This window comes from Hemicordylus capensis, chromosome 1, assembly GCF_027244095.1.
Source record: "Hemicordylus capensis ecotype Gifberg chromosome 1, rHemCap1.1.pri, whole genome shotgun sequence".
In the NCBI taxonomy this organism is placed as follows: Eukaryota; Metazoa; Chordata; class Lepidosauria; order Squamata; family Cordylidae; genus Hemicordylus; species Hemicordylus capensis.
Window position 1 is genome coordinate 74924645 of NC_069657.1, and position 26270 is coordinate 74950914.

The 26270-nt window shown below is 41.9% G+C and overlaps 1 protein-coding gene across 1 annotated transcript; it reads left to right on the plus strand.

The window, feature by feature from the left end:
- Nucleotides 1-5061: 5061 nt before the first annotated feature.
- On the plus strand, nt 5062-17775 carry LOC128352784 (photoreceptor outer segment membrane glycoprotein 2). The gene is made up of 3 exons (XM_053313297.1): nt 5062-5642; nt 8066-8312; nt 17512-17775. The coding sequence occupies exons 1-3, from the start codon at nt 5062-5064 to the stop codon at nt 17773-17775; spliced, it is 1092 nt and encodes a 363-aa protein (XP_053169272.1).
- The last annotated feature ends 8495 nt before the right edge of the window (nt 17776-26270 follow it).

Here is a 26270-nt window from a genome sequence, read left to right on the forward strand (position 1 = left end):
ACCCTGCTGGCTCAGACCCACATCAATCTAGACCCAGATGCAGTTGGGAAACTCATAGATAGAACACAAACATGCCCATTACGCTGTTGCACATACAGGCAGCCCTATTATAGGCAGTCCTCGGCTGCAAGATGGGGTGTAGCTAGGGGAGAGGGAGCCCGTGTTCATCCCTCTCCCTGGTGGCCCCTTGTAGTGACAGAGATAATGAAGAAAATAAGGCAGGGTGGAGCTGGGGGCCCCAGGTTCTTTGAACCCATCTGCTCAATTATAGCTACACCCCTGCCTCCAAGTGAAGATGAACAACACTTAAGGTATATGTAAATTGCCACCTTGTTTCAGCTTTATAACTGTGTTTCAATTTTACAACGCTTACTGCAGGAGAGGAGCCTCTGCTAGATGGTTGTTGGTATGTGGGCTAGAGGAGAAGGCGGTGACAGTGGCAGCTCAGGCTCACATTGTCACATAGAGACTGGCATTCCTGGTGGCAGCTGCTGCAGCATTTGAAACAGCTGAGAGATTGGATGACTCACCCATTCAAGAGGCTCGCTCCATCACTGTCACTGCTGCTTCCACTCCTCCTCCTTCTAAGCATAACTGCTGCACTGTGCCAGTGAGACAGCCTACCCCTTCTCAGCCCACATGCTGCTTCCACTCTCTTTTCTTCCCTTTCTAACCATTGTCCAGGAAGGAGTAGAGGTACCAACGACCTCCTGATTTCTAATATCAAAAAATTCAGCCAAACGACCACCTGGGCCCAGCCCTGCTTGGCAGCCCCCTCCGCATTCGCCCATGTGCGCGATGTCACACGCAAAGGGGCATGACTTGGGCTTCAGAGGAGCCCAGAGCGAACTCCCCCCTCCCACCTGGGCTACCGAGAGCCCAAGCAAACTCATCTGTCAACTCATTTCATTCAGCGCCACTGATACCTTTTCATTCAGTGCCATTGAACCTTTCCCCCTTTAGAGGAAGCAGAAGCCCTCCCTCTTTCTCTCCCTTCACCATTGCTCTTATGGGTGGGGATGTGGTGGGGAGAGCTTGCTTCGCTGGGCAGCCAGGAGGGTCCCGGCGGGGGAAGCGGTGAGGGGAGGGGCACGGCCGAGGGTTGTGTCACTGTGCGACTGGAGCCAGGTGGAGAGACGGATTGCCTGGCTAGGCACGGTGGCCAAGCATGCAGGCAGGGCAGGCCCAGGGCTGTGCGGAGAGGCGGCTACTGCTGCTGCTGTCGCAGCCACAGACAAGAAGTGGGGCTAGGCCTGTGTGGCCTGACTTCGCCACAGCAGCACTGCCCATGGAGCTTGAAGAGAGGCCACGTCTGCCGAAGCCTTCCCTCTTTCTCTCCATCCCACGACCCCTTAAAATGTGAAGATGACGCCACCGCAGCCCCCCTTATTAGAGCTCATTCGGGTTCTCAGCAGCCCAGGCCATGCTCCGGGTTTCTCGCTTCCTCCCCTCCTCCACGGACACAGTCCGTACTGCACCAGATCTTAATATGGGGGTGGCGAGCTGGTGAAAAGTGCAGCAGGAGGGAGCTTTGGGGCTGAGAGAGCACAGCTGGGTGAATGGTGAGCCGAGCTTCAATCAGCTTGTTTCCGGCAGCGCTGTAGGACATTTTCAAACTCTGGAACAGGGCCGTGCACCCCCGCTCTGGAGCTAAACCAGCACACCTCACATCTGATGTCAGATGTGGGGGCATGTCGGGGCCATGAGGCATGGCAGCCTGGGTTCTTTGAACCCGTTGGCCCAATGATGGTTCCGCCCCTGCTTGGAGAGGTGAGAAACAGACAGGAAGGGTCTAGGAATGGAGTGGGAGGCAAGGGAGAGCAACTTCTGATTCTCCATCATCAACTTCTCTGTTGTATGTCTTCCCATCTGTGATAGACCCTTCCCCAATTCTGACAACAGCAGCGAAAAATAGGACATCCAGCCTTGTTTCAGTAACCAAACTCCGTTAACAACGTGTTTTTCCTTAATAGAAAATAGATTCCTAGTTAAGATATTTTGACTTAAGGCACAGTTTTCCAGAACCAATTGTGTCCCAAAGACTTCCTGTAATTTAAGGGGAGGGAGACAGAACCACATGGATCTTCCTGTTGTCATGGCTGAGGTGGGAAGCTGCTGCTAGGTGTTGTGGAGCAAAAGGCTGGGGCTGGGAGACCCAGGCAACTAATAAAGGTTCAAACCCAGTAGAGGAAGGTAAAGAATGTGCCAAGATCAAGCCAAGCAGACAGTCAGGAGATAAAAATCAGAAACATGCCAGAGGTCAAACTGAGCAGACAGGGGATAAGCCAGCAGCCAGAGGTCAGGAGATACCAAGGGTTAAGCTGAAGAAACAGGTGACGAACCAGTAGCCAAAAGTAAAGAACACACCAGATGTCAAGCCAGGCAGACACAGCAATGACACCAGTAGCAAGAACACCCCAAAACCGAGGAAAGATGTGCTTCAGAGAAGAAACCCTTACCTGTCTGCAGGGAAGCCAATAATGGACTTCAGGACTGGAAGATTCAAACGGTGCTGCAGTGCAGCAAGATCCCACAGCAGCAAAGCACTATCACAAGTAGTGGTAAGCAGAGTTTCAGCCTTAGGGACCTCTGACACTTTCTCTTTTGACATTATTGGGGAAACACTTTCAAATGGCAAAACTCTGCAATTGCATCAGAATTCAGAGCATAGCTTGGGGGCATGTGATACAGTCACCTTGATGAAGCTAAGCAAGTCTAGATATGGAAAGGGTTTGTATGGGTGACCACCTGTAACCCTGTGCACACTGCCTTGTGTTCTATGAACAAAGAGAGGCATTAAATGTAACAAATAAATAAATTCTAATGTCCATATGACATAGCTAAGCCAGGGTGTATGACTACAACTCTCCAAAATCTTTGTCCAGCCAGCTTTCTCTAATATAAATAATATACTTTTTTTTAAAAAAAACCCACCATGTCTTTCATTTGCTGTGCGGCCTTTACTTGGACAAGATACCTGAATTTGGACAAGATACTTAATATATTTTGAAGTGCTTTCAACAGCCCTGGAAGCCCAGGGACAATAGGAAACATTAACATATCTGAGAATAGCCGGTGTAGAAGAGAAACCACCCTTGCCCTTTTACAATAGCCTGACATATTCTGGGCAGTCTCTTCTTGCCATATTCATCATCTCTAGAATTTTATTGTCAGGATGGAAATCCACTAAGATGACAGGAACTATATGGAAGCCTATATAGAAATGAAAAGATAGTGAATTAATTTAATGAGAATACTGGAAATGTTTACCAGGAATTTGGAACCTTGATTTAGGTGTCATTTTTGAAGACAATTTCATGTACGTCTAGCTTTGAAAAGGGGTGGGACTTTACACCAAGGAGGGAAGGCAAAATACTAAATGCAAGGCTAGTGTGAGCCATATGCAAGCTATGAATATACTTCACAGTATCTTCTTGTTATATTGTTCATTGTATTCTTCAAAACACAATATAATTGTGATTATCATTATATTGTTCAAATAAGAATTATTTTCTTAAAAAGAGATCAACAGATCTGTTTTTTGAACTGATAAAAGGAAAAATTAGGAGCTACGAGTGTAAGACAACATTATTGCAAAGATTAAAAATGCACTTCAGCCTTTAATCTGCTGTGTGTGCCACTTCGTATCCAATCTTTTAAAAATTTTGCCGTCTTATAGTTCTCACCATGTAGATTATTTGTGTAAAATGTAATAAGTGAAATCATTTATCTTACAGTAACAGGGTTACACGTACCATCCAGAGTAGTCTTCTGCTTGCACAAGTGCTGTTGTGCTGGTTCAAGGACATAGTGCAAAGTTGCTGCACAAAGCAGTTCACCTCTATTCCAGACTAGTTCTTGTGCTAGCTCTGCCTGTTGTGCTGCCTCTTGCACAAGCCTGTATGTATGCCAATGGAGAACTCCTTGCACAAGTTCTTGCACAACCTGTTTCACCATCTCTTACACAAGCCATAGATGTGCAAATGGGCAACTACCAGCACAACATGTATTCTGGTGTTTCCTCTTCTGTAAGTGGTTGTGCAGCTTGGCAGAGTGGCACAAATACAAAAAGTCATCCAGCACTACTGTGGAAGCTACCTGCAGAATCCGATTATTTGCCTGTATTATTACAAATCGGTGGGGTGGGAGTGGTGGCGGTAGTGAAGGTCTGGTGTACAACTGTCTGATGATACAATGTAGTGTATACATTGGCTGCAGCAGTGCTGTTGTGCATAATTGGTTTTCCCACTCAGCAGCTGTTCTCATAGAACCCCTAAACTGCTTCTGAAACTCACCCAACTGTTACAACCAATTTGAAGACTTGGCACAAGAAATCTTCAAGATTAAACTACCGACATATATGTATTCTATTTTCTCCCATGTTTCCCATTAAATACCGTCTGTTGTATCTATGCACTGGAAACATGGGAGAATATGCAGTCACTAATTTGATTCTTTGGTGAATTTATTGTACCATGTGGGAGCAGTGAAGGTTTTGAGAGGAACATTCATTGTCATAAAGCAATTTATAGTCAACTTCCCTTGCACAGATTTACGATCACACTCACAGTTATCACCATCATACACTCAGTTCTGGGTGGATTGTGCCAGAAACATTCAGTGCACATCATCAGTTTACATCGACTGTAAAATTTCTCTGTATTTGTTGTAAAAAAAAAATTATCTGAAAAGGCTGAAAATGTATGCATATTTATTTGGGAGTAAGCACTATTGCCTTGCATGCAAGTAAACATGCATAGGTTCAGCCATAAGCCTATCATGTATGTGATATCCTCCTTGTGAGACTGATGCAAGAGCTCAATAGTTTTTGCAGGTCTTTGATAACATGTTAAAGCTCTACCGGAAGCAAGAATGCATGCTATAAAAATATAACATAGGGGAAAGGCAATAATCTCTCTCTCTCTCACTCTCTCTCTCTCTCTCTCTCTCTCTCTGCTTCACAGACTTCTACTGTATGCCTTTGCTACTCTGTGCACACTGTGATAATCTGATTACAAGATTTTCCGAACAACACCGTCTTTTCCTAATGCTGTTGTGATCATGGCTGTCCTTAAAGTAAAATTCACCAAAACAAAGAGAGACAAATTGGCTCAAATCCTCTGGATCCTCAACTGGATTTCTGTGGTGTCTGGTGTAATTCTGTTCAGCTTGGGACTTTTCCTGAAGATAGAAATCAGGAAACGCAGTGAGTTGATGGCCAAAGGGAACATAAACTCTGTTCCCAACATGCTAATCTCTGTAGGGGTCATAGCATGTATCATCAACTTTCTTGGAGGTAAAATCTGCTATGACTGCACAGACATCAATACATTTAACCGATGGAAGCTGGTTATGCTCCCTTACATTGTATGTACATTCTGCTTCACTTTCTGCATCCTGGTGGGTGCTGTTATGTGTTATACCATGAGAAATGAGCTGGAAGAAGCTCTCTATCTGGGACTGAGAGATGCTATTAAGTTTTATAAGGACACAGACATCCCTGGAAGGTGCTTTTTAAAGAAAACTATAGATACATTACAAATCAAATTCCAGTGCTGTGGAAACAATGGTTTCAGAGATTGGTTTGAAATTCAGTGGGTCTCAGTTCGCTATCTGGATATGGCTTCTAAGGAAGTTCTGGAGTAAGTATTGATGTAGAATGTGTTTGCATTATATCCTCCCATCAGTTATCTTTCTGCTGAGCAAATGGATCCCAGAAGTAACCAAGATACATTGGACCATGTCACAATATCTATATATTTAATTCTCCTGGGTGTGCCAGGCAAAAATGCGTCCCGGCAGCCCAGCTGATTGGCTGGGCTGCGGGGGCGCCTGATTGGCTGGCGCACCCAGGAGAACAGCGGCGGCAGAGGCCATGGCCGGGGAGCCAAGTGGGCCCGGCCGCAGAGGCGAGGTGGCAGGCCTGGCCGGGCCCGGCGGCGGCGGGCCAGGCGGTGGGGGGCCAGCTAGAGGCACAGATGCTCTGTGCCCGGGCCCACTAGTTATATTTATTTTGTGAAAAGGACTGTTGGGCTGAGGGAGGTTGAGATACAGTGGGAGGAAGGAAGGAAGGAAAGCTAGGGCATCTTCCAGAATGCATTAGTTATGACTAAGTCTCACTGAAATTAATGGGATTTAAGTTAGTCATTATAATTCACTTCTCTCATTTATTTCAATAGTGCTTTCTCCCCTCACTAAACTGATCCTGCTCAAGAGTAGGTTTTTGTTGTTGTTTGTCTTGTTTTGTTTTGTGGAGTTAAGTAACTGTGGGCTCAGCACTTAGACTGAATATCTTAGGCTCTGTGTGTACTTTGAGACAAGTAAACCGCTCTGAGCCATTTTGGAAGGGCGGTATAAAAATTAATTAATTAATTAATTAAGTTGATCCTGAACTTGAATTCTGTAGGGAAGAGAAAGACTGCAGCTATTTAGTCTGCACTTGCTTAGACATAGGCTTTTTCTAATTAGCCAGGTTTCAAGCCCTGGTATTGAAAGCAGACTCCAGGAGAACTTGCCTGTAAGAAGAAAGAGAGCAGGGAGAGTTGTGGGGGGGAAACTGATTTGAAGAGATACTGAAAGAAAAATGAGAAGTGAAATTAGGAGTTAATTCTGCATTATGTTGTGTGGAAGGGAATGGTCAGAAAGAGGTTCTGGGGCTTTAATATGTGGGAAATATGTCATTGCTCCATAAGCCTTTCTCCTTAATTCTAAATACATGAGGAGAGGAAAAGCTGCATTACTTAGTGGTGGTGGGAAAGCGCTCTACAGATGCTCGGAGGTATAATTCTGTTTATTTGCCATGGATTAACTGAGTGATCTTTGACTAGTCCCTTTTTGCTCTGCATTCATATTCTTCAGTAGTAAAATGGAACCAATATCTTCTAAGTGATATTACTGCAGTGTAGTATATACATATTAGGGCATTTAGTTGTCACAAAAATATAATGAGATGCTTAAGTACTTGCTTGTAGTCTGTGGCTCACCTGCTTTTGCCAGTCTGAAGTTATTTGCCTGCACAAACTTCTAGTTCCCGCTTTCTGCTTATGGCACATTTGGGCTCTGCATTGTCTGTTACACTATGCAGCTGGGCCCCACCCACTAATTCCCAGTCTTGGGCCCCCCACATGTTATCGAACTACAGCTCTCATCATACCCAGCTACATCATCCCCTTTGGCCACTGTATCTGGGGTGATGGGAATTGTAGTCCAGCATAATCTGGGGAACCAAAGTTGGGAACCCCTGTAGTAATGAACAGGAGTGTCATCTGTGATATGGAGAAAGGTATGTGGCAGTTATTATAACGTGTGAACTGGCCCCAAGTCTTAATTTAATTTCACATCCAACTTTGTAAAGCTTTGGGTTTTTATGCAAATAGTCAACTGAGATTTTTGTGTTTGTCATACATGGAGTCAGTCAACATTATTTTGTGATGCACTGTGGAGCAATGTTTGTGAAACTGATACTTTTTAAATTTCTGTGCCCTACAACTTTGTATCCTTCTTTCTTTCAGTTTTATTAGCTGCAGAACACTAGAAGTTACTAGATTCAGACAAAATAATAATACCTAATAATAATTAATTAGCATTTTATGGCACTTTTGATCACTTAACCTGCATTCACTTAATTCCTGCAACCAGTATGTCACTAAGATACCCCCTATATTGTACAATAGAGCTGAAGCTGAAAGAAAATACCTTGCTTAAAGTCAGCTAGTAAATTAATCACAGAAGCAAGATTTGAACTAGGAAGTCTTTTATTGTAATCTCATGCCACTACACCATGTCAGCAGAGTGTAGTATTACAAGGACCACTGACAAAAATACAGAGGGGATTTTTCTTCACAAGATAAGCCTCTTCTGGCATTGCATATTTAAATAAAATATACATGATAAAATTGCATGTGAAGTGCTCCCCAATATCTCGCACAGACTTTGGCACCAATCCGGCTGCTGTGCAAACACACACGCTCCATTCCGGTGGAGAAGCGAGCTATAAGCCCTGTCTGGGAATGGTCCAGGCTAACTATCCACTCTTGCAATGACTGTATTTCCCATCTTGTTGCAGCCGCCTAAAAAGTAATGTTGATGGGAAGTTCTTGGTGGATGGAGTGCCCTTCAGCTGCTGCAATCCAAATTCACCACGGCCTTGTATCCAGTATCAGCTCACAAACAACACTGCTCACTACAACTATGATTTTCTGACAGAAGAATTGAATATTTGGATGAAAGGATGCAGGGAAGCCCTGCTGGATTATTACACTGACATCATGAGATCCATTGGCATCACTGTTCTCATCATTTGGCTGTTTGAGGTAAAATATTACTGTAATGTTTTCAGAGGTGGTTCTTTCATGATTGTGTCAGAAGATGGATCAACCTTCTATAGAGAACAGGGCTGTTCTTACAATTGTTAACTGGGAAGGACAAGTGTCTTACTCGGCTTTGGAAGCTGTGCACATTCTCAATTTTCAGTTGTGTGTGAGTTAAAAGCTAGGTTGAAGGAGGGGAAAGTGATCATGTGGGAGGCAGGCACAGGCTCTGATGGCACTGTCCTACTAAGGTAGAAGGAAGCACCATTGAAGCCTGCACCTGAATCCTAGATGATCACTTTCCCCTCCTCTGACCTAGCTCCAGGAGTGTATACTATAGCTATAATGGCCCCCAGCTCCACTCCTCTCTATTTTCTTCATTATCTCCCTCACTCTGAGAGACTGCCGGGAAGAGGGACGAACACAGGCCTCCCTCTCCCCTAGCTACGCCCCTGCCTAGCTCTTAACTTGCACATGACTGAAAATCAGAAGCATGCACAGCTCCCGGATATGGATGAGACACTTGTCCTATCCAGTTAACGGCCGTGAGAACAACCCTAGTGAATGGGTCAGGGTGCCCGCAGTTATCCAGAATCTTGGCTGGATACATGTAGCTTTTTTCAGACCAAGCTGAACCGAAAAATCTCTTCACCACAAATTATGGGGAGAGTATGCTTTATTATGTTAACATAGTAAAAATGCAGAGAGAGAGCCTTGAAAACAGATGAGAATGTTTTTAACTGGGCAAAGACACACCTTAAGTGGTGATTATCTTATATTTAGCAGGGGGAGAGCAACTGGCCCTATCCAGCCCCAGCACAGCATCCAGTGGCTGTTGCTGGTGTCTCTTTTACATTTCTTTTTTAGATAGTTAGCCTTCTGGGGATAGGGAACCACCTTATTTATTTTTCTGTGAAAACCACTTTGGAAACTTCTGTTGAAAAGTGGTATATAAATAGTTGTAGTAGTAGTAGTAGTAGTAGTAGTAGTAGTAGTAGTAAGTTGATCCTAAAAACATGTCTCTTATCTGTAATGACATTGTGACATTGTGCAGTGTCAACATATCATTATGTTGTGTGAAATTGTGCTAGTCTAGCAATTGGGAAGCTTCATGCTAAACACTTGATTGCTAGCACAGGCACCTAAAGTCAACAAGACTTTAAGGGTGGGTTTGGGTATCTGACTTGGCCAAAGGATGGGCAATATGAATCACCTGTGCTTCCTGTGTTAATACTTCTCCTGTCCTGTGCAGAATAGAGGCTCAAGAATTTTTCTTTAGGTCAAGGGGATTTCAGAGGGGGTGCATGCATCTCCATACATGAGTGAACCCCTGATAGAGTTGGCAGAAATGTGTGAACCCCTGCTAGAGTTGGGAGGTTGCAATCTGGAGAATAATATGCGTGTCTCTGAAACTCGACATAAGACAACATAAGTATAGTTGCTCTTTGCTGCTCCTTCCTCTAGTCCTTCTGTCTGACCTTATATCCCTGCAGGCAGCAGGACAAATGTGGAGTCCTGTTCACTGCTATATTTGGGTGAGGAAGCAGAAAGGCATACAATAGCACATGGTGATGAAACAGGTAGTAGATGTCATGGCTAGGTAGATGCATGTCTAAATACATTCTAGACCTTGCTATGCGTATTCCAGGAAAAGCAAGAAAAAAGGAAATGAAAATGATGTATGCTTCTTGTTCTCTCCCACACTCCTAGTGATATGGTATCTGAATCCAGCCTTACTTTCAAGCATGCATGGTTAGGATTACAGCCTCAGGGTCAAGCTGTAAGAAGTTACATTCCCTGCAGATAAATGTAAGCACCAAACAAGAAATATCAGATGCCAGAAGATCTGCACAATATACAACAGAAGTGATAGAACAATAACTATTTTTGGAAAGGCAGTATATAAATAAAATTAAAAAAAAATAAAAGAGCCTCTGGATGGGGCAGTAAATAAATAAATAAAAATAATAAAAATAATAATTGGTGGTGGTGGTGGTGTGGGGGGGGTGCCCTTGGTGCAGTACCAAAAGAACTTGAACACCAGCTTGACACTTTGGACATCGATAAAATTACAACACATCAGCTACCGAAGGCCACACTACACGGGACAGCATGAATACTATGATGCTATCTTTAATTTTTCTTTAGTTATCCTAGACCTTGGATAGTGCCCAATAATTAAAGTACCAAATCCAGTCAATAACATCTGGTAGACTGTGTGTAAATAAAAATAACAACAACCACAACAACAACAACCCCCAGTGAGTTACTATCTTGGTGTGGTTGTGGGGCTTGCGTGCTCTGAGGAAGGTGAGAGCTATGCCAGAGGTCCAACCATACTGGACAGGTCTCACCAGAGGAGCCAGACAAAGAGTGCCTCTCCCATCAACAATATGGTGAGACATAACTTTAATAAATCTATACCAGATCGGTCGTCACCCGGGTCAACAAGGACCACGCCAGGTGCTGAAGTCCCTGGACATCTGGTGGCAAGTGGGCTACAGGACTCAGGATCTTCAGTTGAGCAACCAGGGCTGGAGACTGCAAGGTTACCGGAAGAAATGTCACTTAACCAGAAAAAATATACAAAAAATGCCAACAAGGAAATAATGATCTGCTATTATAAGTCTAGTCCAACTAGAAGAGGTTATTTAAAAAGAATGAAACAAATTTGGAAAGAGAAGCATCCAGATACAGAAATAACAGAACAAAGGCTAGCAGACCAGAGAAGATACATAATAAGAAATAAAGTATTCACAGGAGTTGAGCTGGAAGAACTGCAAAGAGCAACACAGGCTCAAGATATAGAAGAAGAATTACCACCAACTGAAGAAGTTGCTCAGGCGCAGGTGGAGGAGGTGTTGGAAATAGAGGATGCCACTGTTGCTGAACTGTTTCAAAATCAAAACCAGGCAACCTCCCCTTTGCCTTCACCTCAAAAACCCAAATGCCATTTAACAGAAAAGCAACAAGAACTAAAGCAAAAAATAACTGAGCACATGAACCAAACAACCACCAGGCTTCGACTTCCAGCTCTAAAAACAGTTGCCAAAAAACAACTTGCTCAGGCATTAAAAGATGTCAATGCTGCACTTGCAGAGATAACAACAAAGAATTTGCAAGAAACAAACCAACTAATGTACAGTGCAGCAACAATAACAACACAAGAGCTCGGATATAAGATCAGTGGACCTGTAAAAAAAGAAAGTAGTACATCACCTAGATGGAAGATTAGATTAGAAAATAAAATCACCAGGCTTAGATCAGATGCTAGTAAATTGAAAGATATGAAAGACAAGAAGCTGAAGAATGAAAACACCAAATAGTACCTGATCCAAAAATACCACCTAGATTCAAGGAAAATTAGAGAAGTCCTGGGAATAATAAAGCAGCAAATAACAGCAGTGTCAAAGAAGATTAGCAGATACGAAGCCAGAATTACACAACACAGGCAGAATCTCCAATTCCAGTCGAATCAGAGACCTTTCTACCAAAGCATAAAAGGAGAAACTGCAAGAAACGTAGTAACACCAAATAAAGAAGAAACAGTGCAATTCTGGGAGAAATTATGGGACAATCCAATAGATTATAATAAAAAAGCAGGCTGGGTGAAAGAGATCGAAAAATGTAACGAACAAATCCAAGATCTAATAATAACACCAGAATTAATAAGTGAAAGAGCAAAGAAAATTAAAAATTGGACTGCACCAGGCGATGATGAACTGCATGGCTTTTGGCTTAAACACCTAACGAGCCTTCATAAACAACTATCAAAACAGTTCATTCACATTTTGCACGGAGGTGATATTGAACAATGGCTAACAACTGGGAAAACTCATCTCATCATGAAAGACCCAGTAAAAGGTGCAGCTCCAAGTAATTATAGACCAATAACCTGCCTGCCAACCATGTTCAAATTATTAACTGGAATAATAGCAGATGAAGTCATGCAACACTTATTAACTAACAAACAGCTTCCAGTTGAACAGAAAGGAAATTGCCCAAACACCAGAGGCACAAAAGACCAGCTGCTAATTGACAAAATGATTTTAGAAAATTGCAAGAGAAGAAAAACCAATCTAAGTGTTGCATGGAATGACTACAAGAAAGCCTTCGATTCATTGCCTCACACATGGATACTAAAATGTTTAGAAACAACTGGTGTCAGCAAAAACATTCAGATATTTATTTTAAAAAAGCAATGAGCATGTGGAGTACACAGTTAACAATCAATGGCGAGACACTTGGACAGGTTAGCATTAGAAGAGATATTTTCTAAGGGGACTCACCATCCCCTCTGTTGTTTGTAATCGCCATGACCCCACTTTCACAAATACTAAACAAAACAGGCCTCGGATACCAAACATCTAAAACATCAAGTCAAATCAACCATCTGCTGTACATGGATGATCTGAAGTTGTATGGAAAGTCCCAGTCAGAAATCGAATCACTGCTAAACACTGTCCATATATTCAGTAGCTATATTGCAATGGAGTTTGGACTAGACAAGTGTGCTGCATTAATAATGAGCAGAGGGAAAATAACAAAAACAGAAGGAATAGAACTGCCCAATGAAAGCAACATCAAGAACCTGGAAGAGAAAGAACATTACAAATACTTGGGTATTCTCCAGGCTGATAACATTGCACACACTGAAGTTAAAAGAAAAATTGGAAGTGAATACATCAGGAGAGTTAGAAAAATCCTCAAGTCCAAACTCAATGGCAGGAACACCATACAAGCCATAAACACCTGGGCTATACCTGTTATCAGATACACTGCAGGAATAATAGACTGGACCCAGGCTGAGCTAGAGATGCTAGATCGTAAGACCAGGAAAATCATGACCATCAATCATGCTCTGCACCCCCGCAGTGATGTAGATAGGCTATACCTCCCTTGGAGCTCAGATGGATGAGGAATGCTGCAAGTCCATCAAACAGTAGAGGAGGAGAAAAGAGGCCTTGAAGAATATATCAAGGACAGTGAAGAAGATGCACTTCAAATGGTCAATAACGCAAAACTATTCAACACCAATGAAGCAAAGCAGGCCTACAAGAAAGAACAAGTCAAGAACTGAGCAGAAAAATGGAAAAATAAGCCACTGCATGGTCAATATTTGCACAATATAAGTGGAAAATCAGACATCACCAAGACCTGGCAATGACTTAAGAATGGCAACTTGAAGAAAGAAACAGAGGGTTTAATACTGGCTGCACAAGAACAGGTACTAAGAACAAATGCAGTAAGAGCAAAAGTAGAAAAGTCAACAACAGCAAGTGCCGCCTTTGTAAAGAAGCAGATGAAACCGTGGACCACCTAATCAGCTGTTGTAAAAAGATCACACAGACTGACTACATACAAAGGCATGACAAGGTAGCAGGGATGATACACTGGAACATCTGCAAAACATACAAGCTACCTATAGCCAAATATTGGTGGGACCATAAAATTGAAAAAGTTGAAGAAAATGAAGATGCAAAAATATTATGGGACTTTCGACTACAAACAGACAAACATCTGCCACACAATACACCAGATATAACTGTAGTCAAGAAGAAAGAAAAACAAGTTAAAATAATCGGCATAGCAATACCTGGGGATAGAAGAAAAAGAAATAGAAAAAATCACCAAATACTATCTACAAATTCAAATACAAATAAAATCTACAAATTGAAATTGAAAGGCTGTGGCAGAAAAAGACCAAAATCATCCCAGTGGTAATTGGCGCCCTGGGTGCAGTTCCAAAAGACCTTGAAGAGCACCTCAACACCATAGGGGCCACAGAAATCACCATCAGGCAATTACAAAAGGCAACTTTACTGGGAATAGCCTATGTTCTGCAATGATATCTATAACAACAGAAACAACATTGACAATAAAATTCAGCCATCCCAGGTCCTTGGGAAGGACTTGATGTCTGGATAAAACAAATCAGTCAATAACACCTGTCTGACTGTGTAAATAAATAAATAAATAAATAAATAAATAATAAATAACACAAAAAACCACTTTTAAGTATTTTTAAAGAAGAAAAAATAAAGGAGGCCTCTATAAGGATATGGCTGATAGCACTGTGACCTGAATAAGTTAAAGAGACTTGAATTATTATATTGTGTGCAAAGCTTTAATTTATATGGCATCTCAAATGATTATTCTCAGAAGCTTTTGTCTAAGATGCTCTTCTGAAAAGCACAACTGAGGAATGGCATGATAGAGTGCTATCCTTCCTGCTGAATAAGTGCACTCTGCCTTTTTGAACACCCACCCCACCATTCCATATCCACCATTTAATCCATCCCCACCATCCATACCCCATTCCAGATGCCTTCGGAGGAAAACACATTGAGCTGTGTCAGACACAATGTGGAATCAAGTTTGATTTTAACCAAGCTTCTAAAAACAGAGATTCACTCCCCAGACAATCAGCAACAATGTGGTTTGGCCCCTCTGTTCGCCTAGTCCTACTGAATGCAATCCCAGAGTTCCAAGTCTGCCTGACTCCTGACAATGTTCCACCCCGTCACTCGCTCCTTTGCCATTAGTCACCAACTTGATATGGCCATGGAAAAGCTGCATGAGCCATTTTGGGTTTTTTTCGCCGAATTAACTGCTAGTGTTCTAATGCTACTACGAAATCATCACAAGACACGTGATTGCAGGGAACTGGGGTAATAGACAAGAAAAGCAATGAATCAAAGGGCAAGTTTGCAAAAGAACGAGGGGATTGACAAAATGTGACACTGCACTACTGCTGCAATCTATAGTAAGGTATATGTAACCTGTAGTGATTGAATGTCAGGTTGAAATGGTAAAGAGAGATGTTAGGCTAGAGGGGAGATAAACACGAGAGCACAATTCTCCCATGTTTGCCATGGTCACTGTGAGGGAGAAGCTTAGTGAAGGGAGGCAGAAGGGGAGAATTTTGAAAGAACTAGTTAGCCTTTTCCCAATCCCCCCACATGGCTGGAGATATGTATTCATGAATATGGATCTCCACATGCTGAGGGGTAGACTCTTGGTTATAGAAGTGTTTCAGTTCTGAACACTTCAGTCATGATCAGGATAAGGGGTCCTAAGGGGCCCCACTTTTATGATTATAAAGATGAGAAGGGAGTCGCCAAACAGTGAGTGATACTACATTTATGTCTCCATAGCCTTCCTGGGCTGGAATGGAGGGTTCATGGAGGAGGTTTATAGAGAGGCTAAATTCAAAGTTTTCAAAGGGGTGAAATATCCAAAACAGTGAGTGCAACTAGTGATTTCATGAACAGATGTTAGCACTTGCATTGGGGGTGGATGGTCAAAATGGCAAGGCTTATTGCTTGCTACATTTAACCCTCCCCCTCCCCCAAACAGGCCCAGTTCTGCCCTTTCAGTCCCATTGTCAATCTACTGGTCATTGTCTGTGCCCAGCATGCAATGCCATACAAGAGTGGCTGATGCAGTGGGGTAATGGTAGCAGTGATGTCAGTAGTTACTAGGCAGGCTTTGTCTGAGTGCTCATTCGAAAGAGAAGCCATAGAGACGCGTTGGCCACCTACAGTGGTTGCACTACTCGGCTGATTCTTAGCTGCTCTGTGCCAGTGTCTCTGTGCCAGCGTCTCTGTGCCAGTGTCTCTGTGGGTGGAGATGGCACTCTTGCAACAAGCCAAGAATAAACCACTAGGGAGAGTTTGGATGCAGTGTGATAGTGAATTGAAGAGTGGTTAAAACAAACCAACTTTAAACCTTCGTTACAAAGGATGATTTGCTGGCTAAACTGAACCTCAGTTGATGCGTTCAGACAAAAAAATTAAGCAAGAATGCTCAGTTTCAACCAAGCTTCTGCTTTGCGTCTGAATGTGCCCATTGTTGGGCAGATTATTCTTTGAAAAAAGGTTACATGCCATTCTATTAGCAAGCCACTCCCTTTCATCACCTTCTTTAATGTAGGGCAAATAACAAGACTGACTAATGAGAGCTTCTTATGGTTGATTGTGCCAAGTACTGGTGACCTTTTGAGTCTGGGGCATCTAAAAATACCTGCAGTTTTATCCCTCACTATGCTTCGCATCAAGCCAGGGAGCATTCTAAGTAAAAGAATAAAGGCATAAGAAAAGAAGGCTGTCTGGTGGATACTTACTTTCTATATTTTTCAATCAGCATTGGATCTGAGGCTAAATTACTTTAGACTGAGGTCCTCTAAACTGTCAGCTACTCTCTGTGAGCATTTAAGGGTCTCAAATAATCTGCTGTGCACCTAAGATGCATACAAGGAACCAGCGTGGTGTAGTGGTTAGAGTGCTGGACTAGGACCAGGGAGACCCGAGTTCAAATCCCCATTCAGCCATGATACTAGCTGGGTGACTCTGGGCCAGTCACTTCTCTCTCAGCCTAACGTACTTCACAGAGTTGTTGTGAGGAGAAACTTAAGTATGTAGTACACCGCTCTGGGCTCCTTGGAGGAAGAGCGGAATATAAATGCAAAATAAATAATAATAATAATAATAATAATAATAAATTCAGAAAATGTCCACAGAAAGGGTGAGCCCCAAGGGAGAACCTCCCTGTGTGGAGGGGAAGGCAAATGGTGCTCAGATTATCTGTGCTTTGTTTTTGCAAATTCTCTGCACATTTTGTTGCAGTTTTTTCTGTAAATTCTCAATAATAGATTTCCCAAAGGGCAAGACTATTATGCACTTGTATCCTGAAATTTCAAAAGATAGAGGGAGATTCGCTGACAAATGACTCTATTCAAAGATGAAATAAAGACAGAATAATTTAAATGCCAAAAATCAAGGAAATGTAGTGGCCTGTGTCCAAACCTTTTGGTGGGTTGCTGCCGCCACCACTGCCATTGCCCCCAGCCCCCTCTCACCACAGCTCCCCCTGCTCACCCACTGCCTCCAGCTTCCTCATCCCCAGTAATCATCACACCCACCACAGCTGGCATAGGGAAGCCAGCCAGCTGCAGTGTGGTATAAATTTTACTGCCCAGGTAGGTAGGGTTGCAGCACTCACCCAATGGGGCAACTGGCAGCTCATGGTCTTTGCATGTGGCTGCACAATTATAGGTCAGCCTCTGAGGAAATGCAAAACTGTAGTTCCCAGAAGCACTGGGCATCCTAGTACTCTTATTCTGCATTGTGACACACTGTAATGAGAGGAATTGTACATGTATTAATGACTGACAATTCTAATTGGTTTTCTGTTCTTCTAGCTGTCTGTACTTACTGGGGTCCGTTACCTTCAAACTGCAATGAGGAATGTTCTTCTCCTGGGTGATCCACAGTGTGACTCAGATGGCTGGTTACTTGAGAGCAGCTTTGTTGAAACTGCCAAATACAATATCAACATCATTAAAAATCTTGGCAAAGCTAATCAGGTATCCACAGTCTCAGGAGTGAATGATCCTAACATGGATGTCCAAAATGCAAATCATGGTCCAGAGAATGTTCCAACAAAATCCATCCCCAAAGCTTAACTGGATGTGGCACTGAAGACCTGAATATGTTTGGCACCACAATCACTATTGTGCATTTGCCTGATTTTTTTCACAGGTGAAAATAAACCTACAACCGTGAGTATTATATTGGTAAATCACATTCTAGTAACAGGACCAAACACAGGGGCCTCTGGCATAAGGTGGAACTTCATTTTTCTATACAACGTTCCTGCAGCTACAGCATTCTAGTCCTGCACAGCCCTGTTCAGTTTTTTATATAATGCATATAGACAACATGGAATCTACAGTATTTTCTTCTTCATACATTATTCCCAACATTGATTAAATGAGAAATCAGGAAGAAGACTACATTGATACAAATGATGGACATCATCCGGCAGATTCCGATTTGATGAGATTGTGAATAATTTCTCACTCAGCCAGCCTGGTTGTAGATCAAGCATTTTGATCCTATTTTGCTGTGACTATATTTACCTAGAGCAGAGTTCTGATAAAAGCAAAACTGACTTTTTGTACTCCCATCACCTAGTCTAATTAGTTATATAAGATGGACATATGTTATTTATCTTAAATATTTCATAAAAATACTTGTACTCAAATTCCTATAAGACTAATGCATCTGAATGTTTTTAATGACTATAACAATTTCCTAAGGAAAGGGAAATGATTTATGGCATTTACAGTTTTGCATTTATAAATAGATCTCCCTCAGAAAGGTGCTTTAATTGTTAAGTGAATGGTTATGTTAGCATCACATACCAACTCAGAATGTATGACAATACTTCAAAAGAAACTTTCAAGCTAGCAAAACCCATATATCACTGATCATAAACCAGAAGAAAACTGAAGACATACAGAATAATATTTGATAATTTCTATTTTGTTTCTTTGTTTACTATATGTTTATATTACTTAAGCAGTAAACAATATAGACAATTATAAAATGTCAATAAAAACAACCTTAAAATAAAACAAACACAGTTACAGTTTTTTAAAAGAGAGCCAAGGGAAACTCACTGGCCAAAAGCCTGGAGAAAAAGGGTAGTCTTCCATTTCTTCTGAAACGCTGGGAGAAAGGAGCCACGCAGATCTCAGCTATGAGTCAGTTTAAATGGAAACATCTGTCTACAAATACGCTTTCTGCTCATTTTGATCATACATGATCAAGCCTTTATACAAAGAAAGGCAATGAGAGATAACAAAAGGAAATCCCATGAATGGAAACTAAGAAGCATTGGGCCTTCTCTCACAACACTAGAACCAGGCTGCTTTCCCAGATGGCAACTTACAATTGCTTCACTACTTATAGGTTTGGTGTACGTTTGTACAATCTAGGTTTTGACACCGTCTTGCATACGGAAACAGCAAGGTGCCGTTTGCACAGCCACAGCCTGTATTTGGATCTTATCTTGATGTTTCAGGTTTAAAACATTATATGTGCATGAGAAAATAGTTGCTGATATTTTTAGTTTTGAGAAGAGTTTGCAGGCTTGCTGGATTTACTCAGGAGTAAACAATTTAGTTTAATGGGCTTCCTCCCAAGAGTACACAGGATTGAGCTGTAGAAGTGTGCCTTGCACAGAGGCAGACTATTCCTCCCCCTTTTAGAGGTGTGTGTATGTTTTATTATGATGATTATTGTTGAGTCTGGGTAATTGAAATCACTTGTCTGCTTCTTGGTCTAGGGAGACAGCTTGTGCGTGTGTTTTGCCCTGGTGCTCTTTCATTCTCTTGCACAACAGTGCCAGCAGTACCTCCTTCGTTTGCAATCACCAATTATTATTATTTTTGCAAGAGCCCAGTGTTCTTGCACAAATTATCCTGGGAGGGAGGAGGGAGGGAGGGAGGAAGGGAAAGCCATCACATAACCTGCCCCATCCTCTTCTCTTTCTCTCTGCCACTGGATGTTATACCACTTCCTCTCACAAAGTCTGGAAAACACCCAAGAGCCATCCGAGGAAACTGATGGCCAGGAAATTTAGGACCAACAAAAAGAAGTACTTTTTCCACACAGCACACGATTAAATTTATGGAATTCTTTGCCCCGGGATGTGGTGGTGGCCACCAGCTTGGATGGCGTTAAAGGGGGCTTAGACAAATTCATGGAGGATAGGTCTATCAATGGCTACTGTCTGGTGGCTATAGGCCACCTCTACCCTCGGAGGCATGATGCCTCTAAATACCAGTTGCAGGAGAGCAACAGCAGGGGAGAGGGTGTGCCATCCCCTGTTGCCTGTGGGCTTCTCAAAGGCATCTGGTGGGCCACTATGTGAAACAGGATGCTGGACTAGATAGGCGTTGGGCTGTTCTTATGATCTTACAGTATAGGATGGTCAGATGCACTGAAGTTTGTGGGTAAAACTTACAACTAGCCGGTAGCTGCTTTTCAGTATGTACTGGAAAACTAGATACAAAATAAAACCAAATGCAAAATAGGTATTTTGACAGTGTCAAAATACTTCATGTCTTTATAGAGACTGATCAGTGGTGATTATTTTGACTAAGGAAAGAAGAGTGTCATTCTGTACTCTCTCTCTTTCTTTTTAAAATGTTGCTAGGAAACTAACCAGGTAGTTTGCAGATTGAATTATGAGGGGATGTGATTGGATGTAGTGGAATAATAATAATGTTGCACTTTCTTCCTTTAAAAACAAATCCCAGATTCACAGACAAATAACATATCATGATCTGTTGATCTATTATTTACTAATAATATATGTAATATTTCATTATATAACTATTAGCTTGCACCCAGGAAGAGCAAGTGATCAAATAAAAATAATGCATATAAATGAACAAAATTTGCATTTATATTTAGAAAAGCTTTTTTCTTAGGATGCTGTAGGGGGAAAACCAATTGTTTATTCTCCACAGTGATTAATATTATGTATGAATTTGTATCCCACCTTATGTCAAAAGTCTCAGGACAGCTTACAACTCATTCTTAAAAAAAAAGAAAAAATAATATATAAAACAATTATGAACTTTAATAAAACAGCACAGTAGGTATTTTTTTTAAAATAACAGCTGATAAAATCATTTAAGTCAGGGGATGGGGCGTTAAAATACCAAAAGGCTAACCAATGCACTAAGAGCCTCGAGAACATGGCAGACTTAGCCTGACACCTAAAAAGCAATCACAAAGACATCATGTGTCTCAGGAGGAAGTTTCATAATTCAGGTGCCAGCACTGAAAAGGCCCTCTCCTGTGACTGGGGGCATCCAGAGAAGGGTGTTTGAAGATTATGTTGACTCATATGGAAGTCATTGACTTCATATGGAAGTCAGTTTAGCCTGATTTTCTCCTCAGCCTAGACACAAATTCCTCTTCCCCAGCAACCATGCAGTGAAGAAAAATATTCCTCCTCAAATAAGTAACCAGTTTATAATCTGTAAAATTACAGATCTATATCTTTTGCAAGTCATAACCTTCAACACATTCATCAGCACATGCCTAGCTTCTCTAGGAAGCCAACAGAGAACTATGATTCTAACTAAATGCATTATATGGAGCACTCAAATAAGTTCCATGCCCCATACAAGCTTCCCGAATTGGCCAAACGGTACAAATGCTGGCTGAAAATGGTTCTTTGGACAGTGACCTAGCTATGTAAAGTTACCTGGGATAGATGGGGCTCCTAAATGAGACATGTTCCGTGTAGGTGCCTCCATCACTGCACTTCCTTTCTGAAAGAGGTTATGGAGGTGGCTGATGAGATTCAGGGATCTGAGCAATTCATTGGGGGTCCATGCCCCATCCCCTAATGATACCCATGCTAAAATCTAATTGTAATCCAAGAAGTCAGCAAGAGATTAGGGTGGGTGAACAATGTGAGGGGAGTAGGAGGCAATGAGCATGCACGTGCCCTATACAAAAGAAGGCTGCATTACTGTACAAGAAGCCCAAAGGGATTATGCCACATACACTAAACTAGTGGTCACTGATAGCTTGTTAGTGTCATTGGTGTGTGGGCTCCAGCTCTTTCCCCTTTCTGTGACTGATCCCTCCCCAGTCACCTCCATAGTTGCCTTATCTTAACAGGCATAGGACAAGACCATGCCTGAAGAAGCAAGCCCAGCTCCACTACCAACATTTATTTATTTAATGCATTCTACCCTACTCTTCAGCTAACAAGGCTCTCAAGCCAGCTTACATCCAATTAATGAAAAATAGCAAATCATTAAAATAATATACGTTTTGCGGGTTTGAGCTTTGTTTGCCTTGGTGTTGTTTTTTTCCTTCCTCCTCCTGGTTTTGTTGGCCACTACAAGAGGAGGAGGGGCTCAGTCCCAGTTGGAGGGAAAGCAGCAAACAGAGATTACAATGGTGACATTTTGACTTCCTAGCTTCTTCATAGCAACTGCTGCTGTGATAGATGGGAGATTCTTCTGCTGCCTCCCTGACCCCATTCATTATTGTGACTGTAAGCATGTCTATGGACCAGGGGTCTAAAAATGGGTTGATTGGTACAATTGGAGAGACTCAGCGGGCTAGTGTTTTGGGGATTGTTTATTACTCTAGCAAAGGGGTGCACAACCCAAATGTCCTGGTGGACTGGAACCAACCATGACTTGGTGTGCAGGAGCCAAGGTCAATTTTCAGCGTATTAATTATTATGCTAAAAATTAATTATTAAAAAAAATAATGAAAGTGAGGGGGCAGAGGGTTGAGTCGGGGAAAGGTGAAGGGAAAGAGGGGTGAGGGATGGCGTTAGTGTGCTCTGCCCTAGGGAGGGAATAGCCAGGCAAGTGAGGAATGTCTGGTCTCAAGTGGACAAATACACTGAGCTGCTGCTGCTTGTCATGGGCTGGCCAAGAACTCTTAATGGCTCCTGTTGCTGCAGGACTTCCTTCCTGCCAGGCCAGCAAAAAAGTTTATGTTGACCGGATATGGCCCCTGGACCTTATGTATTTTTTTTAAAAATTTAAATTTATATGTCGCCTTACTCCCATAGGATTCAGGGCGGCTTACAAGCAATAACATACAAAACAACACAGTTCAATAAAATACAACATACATAAAACCATAACCACAACCCCATACAGTACTCATTACAAGACATAATAACTATGGATTACTGGATCACTCTACAACCAGCTATCTCAGCAACCGAACACCCGACGGAACATTTCTGTCTTGCATGCCTTACGGAAAGCCAGCAAATCATGGAGAGCTCTGATATTATCCGGGAGATTATATTGTGCAGGCCTGCTCTAGCAGAATTATATTAGCCATGATGGTTAATAATGAGCTATGATATAATAGCCGTGATGGCTTTGATAATTAGCTTTCACCCCCCAAAACCAGCTTATTGTGTAAAAAAATAGCTTTAAAATGCATAATAAGCAACTATTAACATATGGTGGTCAAACAACTTTAGTGATAGATTTTCTATCTAATGTAACAGACTGACAGCTAAAAATGAAAAAGAACATTTTCCCATGGCAATACTTCTTGTTTTATTAGTATTTTGGAAGCATTAATCTACAGAAAACCCTAAATAATCATAATATTTCTGTATAATTTTGTAGGAAACTGCAATGTTTTCAAATAAAGTTATTTTAATTGAACATAAAAATCATGATCATCTGCCTCAAGGACTGCTTCAAAGTCTTCCTAATCTTTATCTTAGCTTGGTTGTCACACTGTTCTACATAGCATGTTGTCATGCATGTCAAACCATTCTTCATACAAATACACATGAGTGCAGCACAAAAGACTGTTTGGACCTATAGAACAATAGTTCAAGATGCTGGTTTCCTAGTCATACAACAAATAGTAAGTACCTTTGCCATCTTCCATCCAGTGCTGTACGAAGGGCAGTGGTGCCCCCTGATAAGACTGCTGCTGGCGGCCCTCACCATGCCCCCTGAGTCTGACATCAGACACAGGGGGCGTGGTGAGGGTAGGAGGCACAACCCCTGAGTGCTGTGGCCCGGGTTCTTTGAAACACGCCCCCCCCCCGCATAATGGTGGCTCCACACTTGCTTCCATTCATAGCCATCTGGACTGGGAATTTCTGGTCAAGCAATTTTTCCAAATAAAGCTTTTTTAATTAGTATGGCAAATATGCTTTACAGGCAATCACAACAATATGGCAGTTGATGTGATTCTACTACACCCTTTTTTGCACAGAAGATTATATAGTGTAACTCATGTATGTCTGTTGTGTTCTCAGAGCCATACAAACATGTGAAATGTTCAAGACATCAAAAGAATTCTGATGGTACATCTACTGTCTCTCCAAGTTGTACAAATGTCATCTGAAATTCGGAGCTAGCCTATACAAGTCTAAGTGCAGAAAGGCAGAGTGTCACAGCCAATGAAGCCATGTCACCCAAGAGGTGCATTACATACACCATGTCCTATAGCACAAGCAATTTATTTAATGCCAGTGTAGCTTGACCGTTGTAATCATTGCTCCCATGAACAAGCCCCTGCTACCTCTTTGTCGGCTCAGCTTGCTGAACTCCTAGGAAGTTGGCTTGAGCTGTTGCCTCCAAGACGAATATTTGAATATTTGTGACATTGCACAATATCATTACTGATCTTGTGGCATGTCTGTTAAAGCATCAGCCTTAGGTTCTAATTTCTTGGCTTTGTGGAGCTCAAACCAATAAGAAACAGCCTTGCCATTGGTCTTAAATAGCAATGTTTTTGTTATTGATGAATAAATGTTTTTTCTTAAGTAATTAGTCTTAAAAGGAAGATAAGCATCCTAATTTTTTTTAACGTGTGAAGTATGTAACAAGAATATTTTCATCCAGAAATTAAGCCACATATTCATCCAGAATATTATCATCCAGAAATTAAGCCACATATCATCTTGCCAGGTTTGCAAAATAGTTTGGTGGGCATTTAAAGAATGTGAACACTGTAGCAATACATAGTGAAACAGCAAGGAAAATGATGAGGGAAGAGGCGTGAAGAGGCAAAACTATTCTGAGCTTGAACATTACAGTGTGTGCGAGAATGTTTCAGTATATTTCAGGAAGTGCTCAGGTACCACAAAGGGTACAGGTTGGAATTTCTGGCTTTATGTAATTAACTTGCACTATTCGAGGCACATGGATCTAGGGGTAGACGAAAGTAGACTGTGGTCCAGTCAACTTGCTAGATGTGTTCTTGGACTACGTACAGGTGAAACTCGGAAAATTAGAATATCGTGCAAAAGTCCATTAATTTCAGTAATGCAAATTAAAAGGTGAAACTGATATATGAGACAGAGGCATTACATGCAAAGCGAGATAAGTCAAGCCTTAATTTGTTATAATTGTGATGATCATGGCGTACAGCTCATGAAAACCCCAAATCCACAATCCCAGAAAATTAGAATATTACATGGAACCAAGAAGACAAGGATTGAAGAATAGAACAATATCGGACCTCTGAAAAGTATACAGTGTACTGTGCTTGATTGGCCAGCAAACTCGACTGACCTGACCCCATAGAGAATCTATGGGGCATTGCCAAGAGAAGGATGAGAGACATGAGACCAAACAATGCAGAAGAGCTGAAGGCCGCTAATGAAGCATCCTGGTCTTCCATAACACCTCATCAGTGCCACAGGCTGATAGCATCCACGCCACGCCGCATTGAGGCAGTAATTGCTGCAAATGGGGCCCAAACCAAGTACTGAATACATATGCATGCTTATACTTTTCAGAGGTCCAATATTGTTCTATTCTACAATCCTTGTCTTCTTGGTTCCATGTAATATTCTAATTTTCTGGGATTGTGGATTTGGGGTTTTCATGAGCTGTACGCCATGATCATCACAATTATAACAAATTAAGGCTTGATTTATCTCGCTTTGCATGTAATGCGTCTGTCTCATATATCAGTTTCACCTTTTAATTTGCATTACTGAAATTAATGGACTTTTGCACGATATTCTAATTTTCCGAGTTTCACCTGTATTGCTATAAACTGCTGGGATTCTTGCAAAGATAGTCTGGGCAAACCCTGATCTGATCCTGTAAAGCTTTTATCTGAAGCAATTGGAGGAAAAAACCTTTATATTATGTGCTTCTGCCAAGGACTGTTGTACACAGTTTTTATCCCCACAACTACTCTGTGAGGCACGTTAGGCTGAGAGATAAGAGACTGACCCAGAGACACCCCATAAGTTTGATGACTGAAATGGGATTTGAACTTGGGTTTCCCAACTACCTGAGTAAGCACCCTTTAACACACCTCTAGAAACCACAGGGGGTAAGAGTAGGTTGCAATCATAATTTAGCTTACCCCTGCTCAAGCCTGTGCTCTACAGTGCAGCCTTCAAAGGAGGACTGTTTCTCAGAGTTTAACAATATTTCTATTCACGATCTTGTTCCAAGGAAAACAGACTTAAGTAACTGCACAACCCTTCTTCTAATTCTTATTAATGTGCAAAGACACAGATGGCATTAGCAAAGCAAGCCTATAAGCCACAGCATCTGCTCAGATACAGAAATAAATACGATTTGCTGGATACTTCTGATCCTATCATCAATGATTATGCCAATCAGAT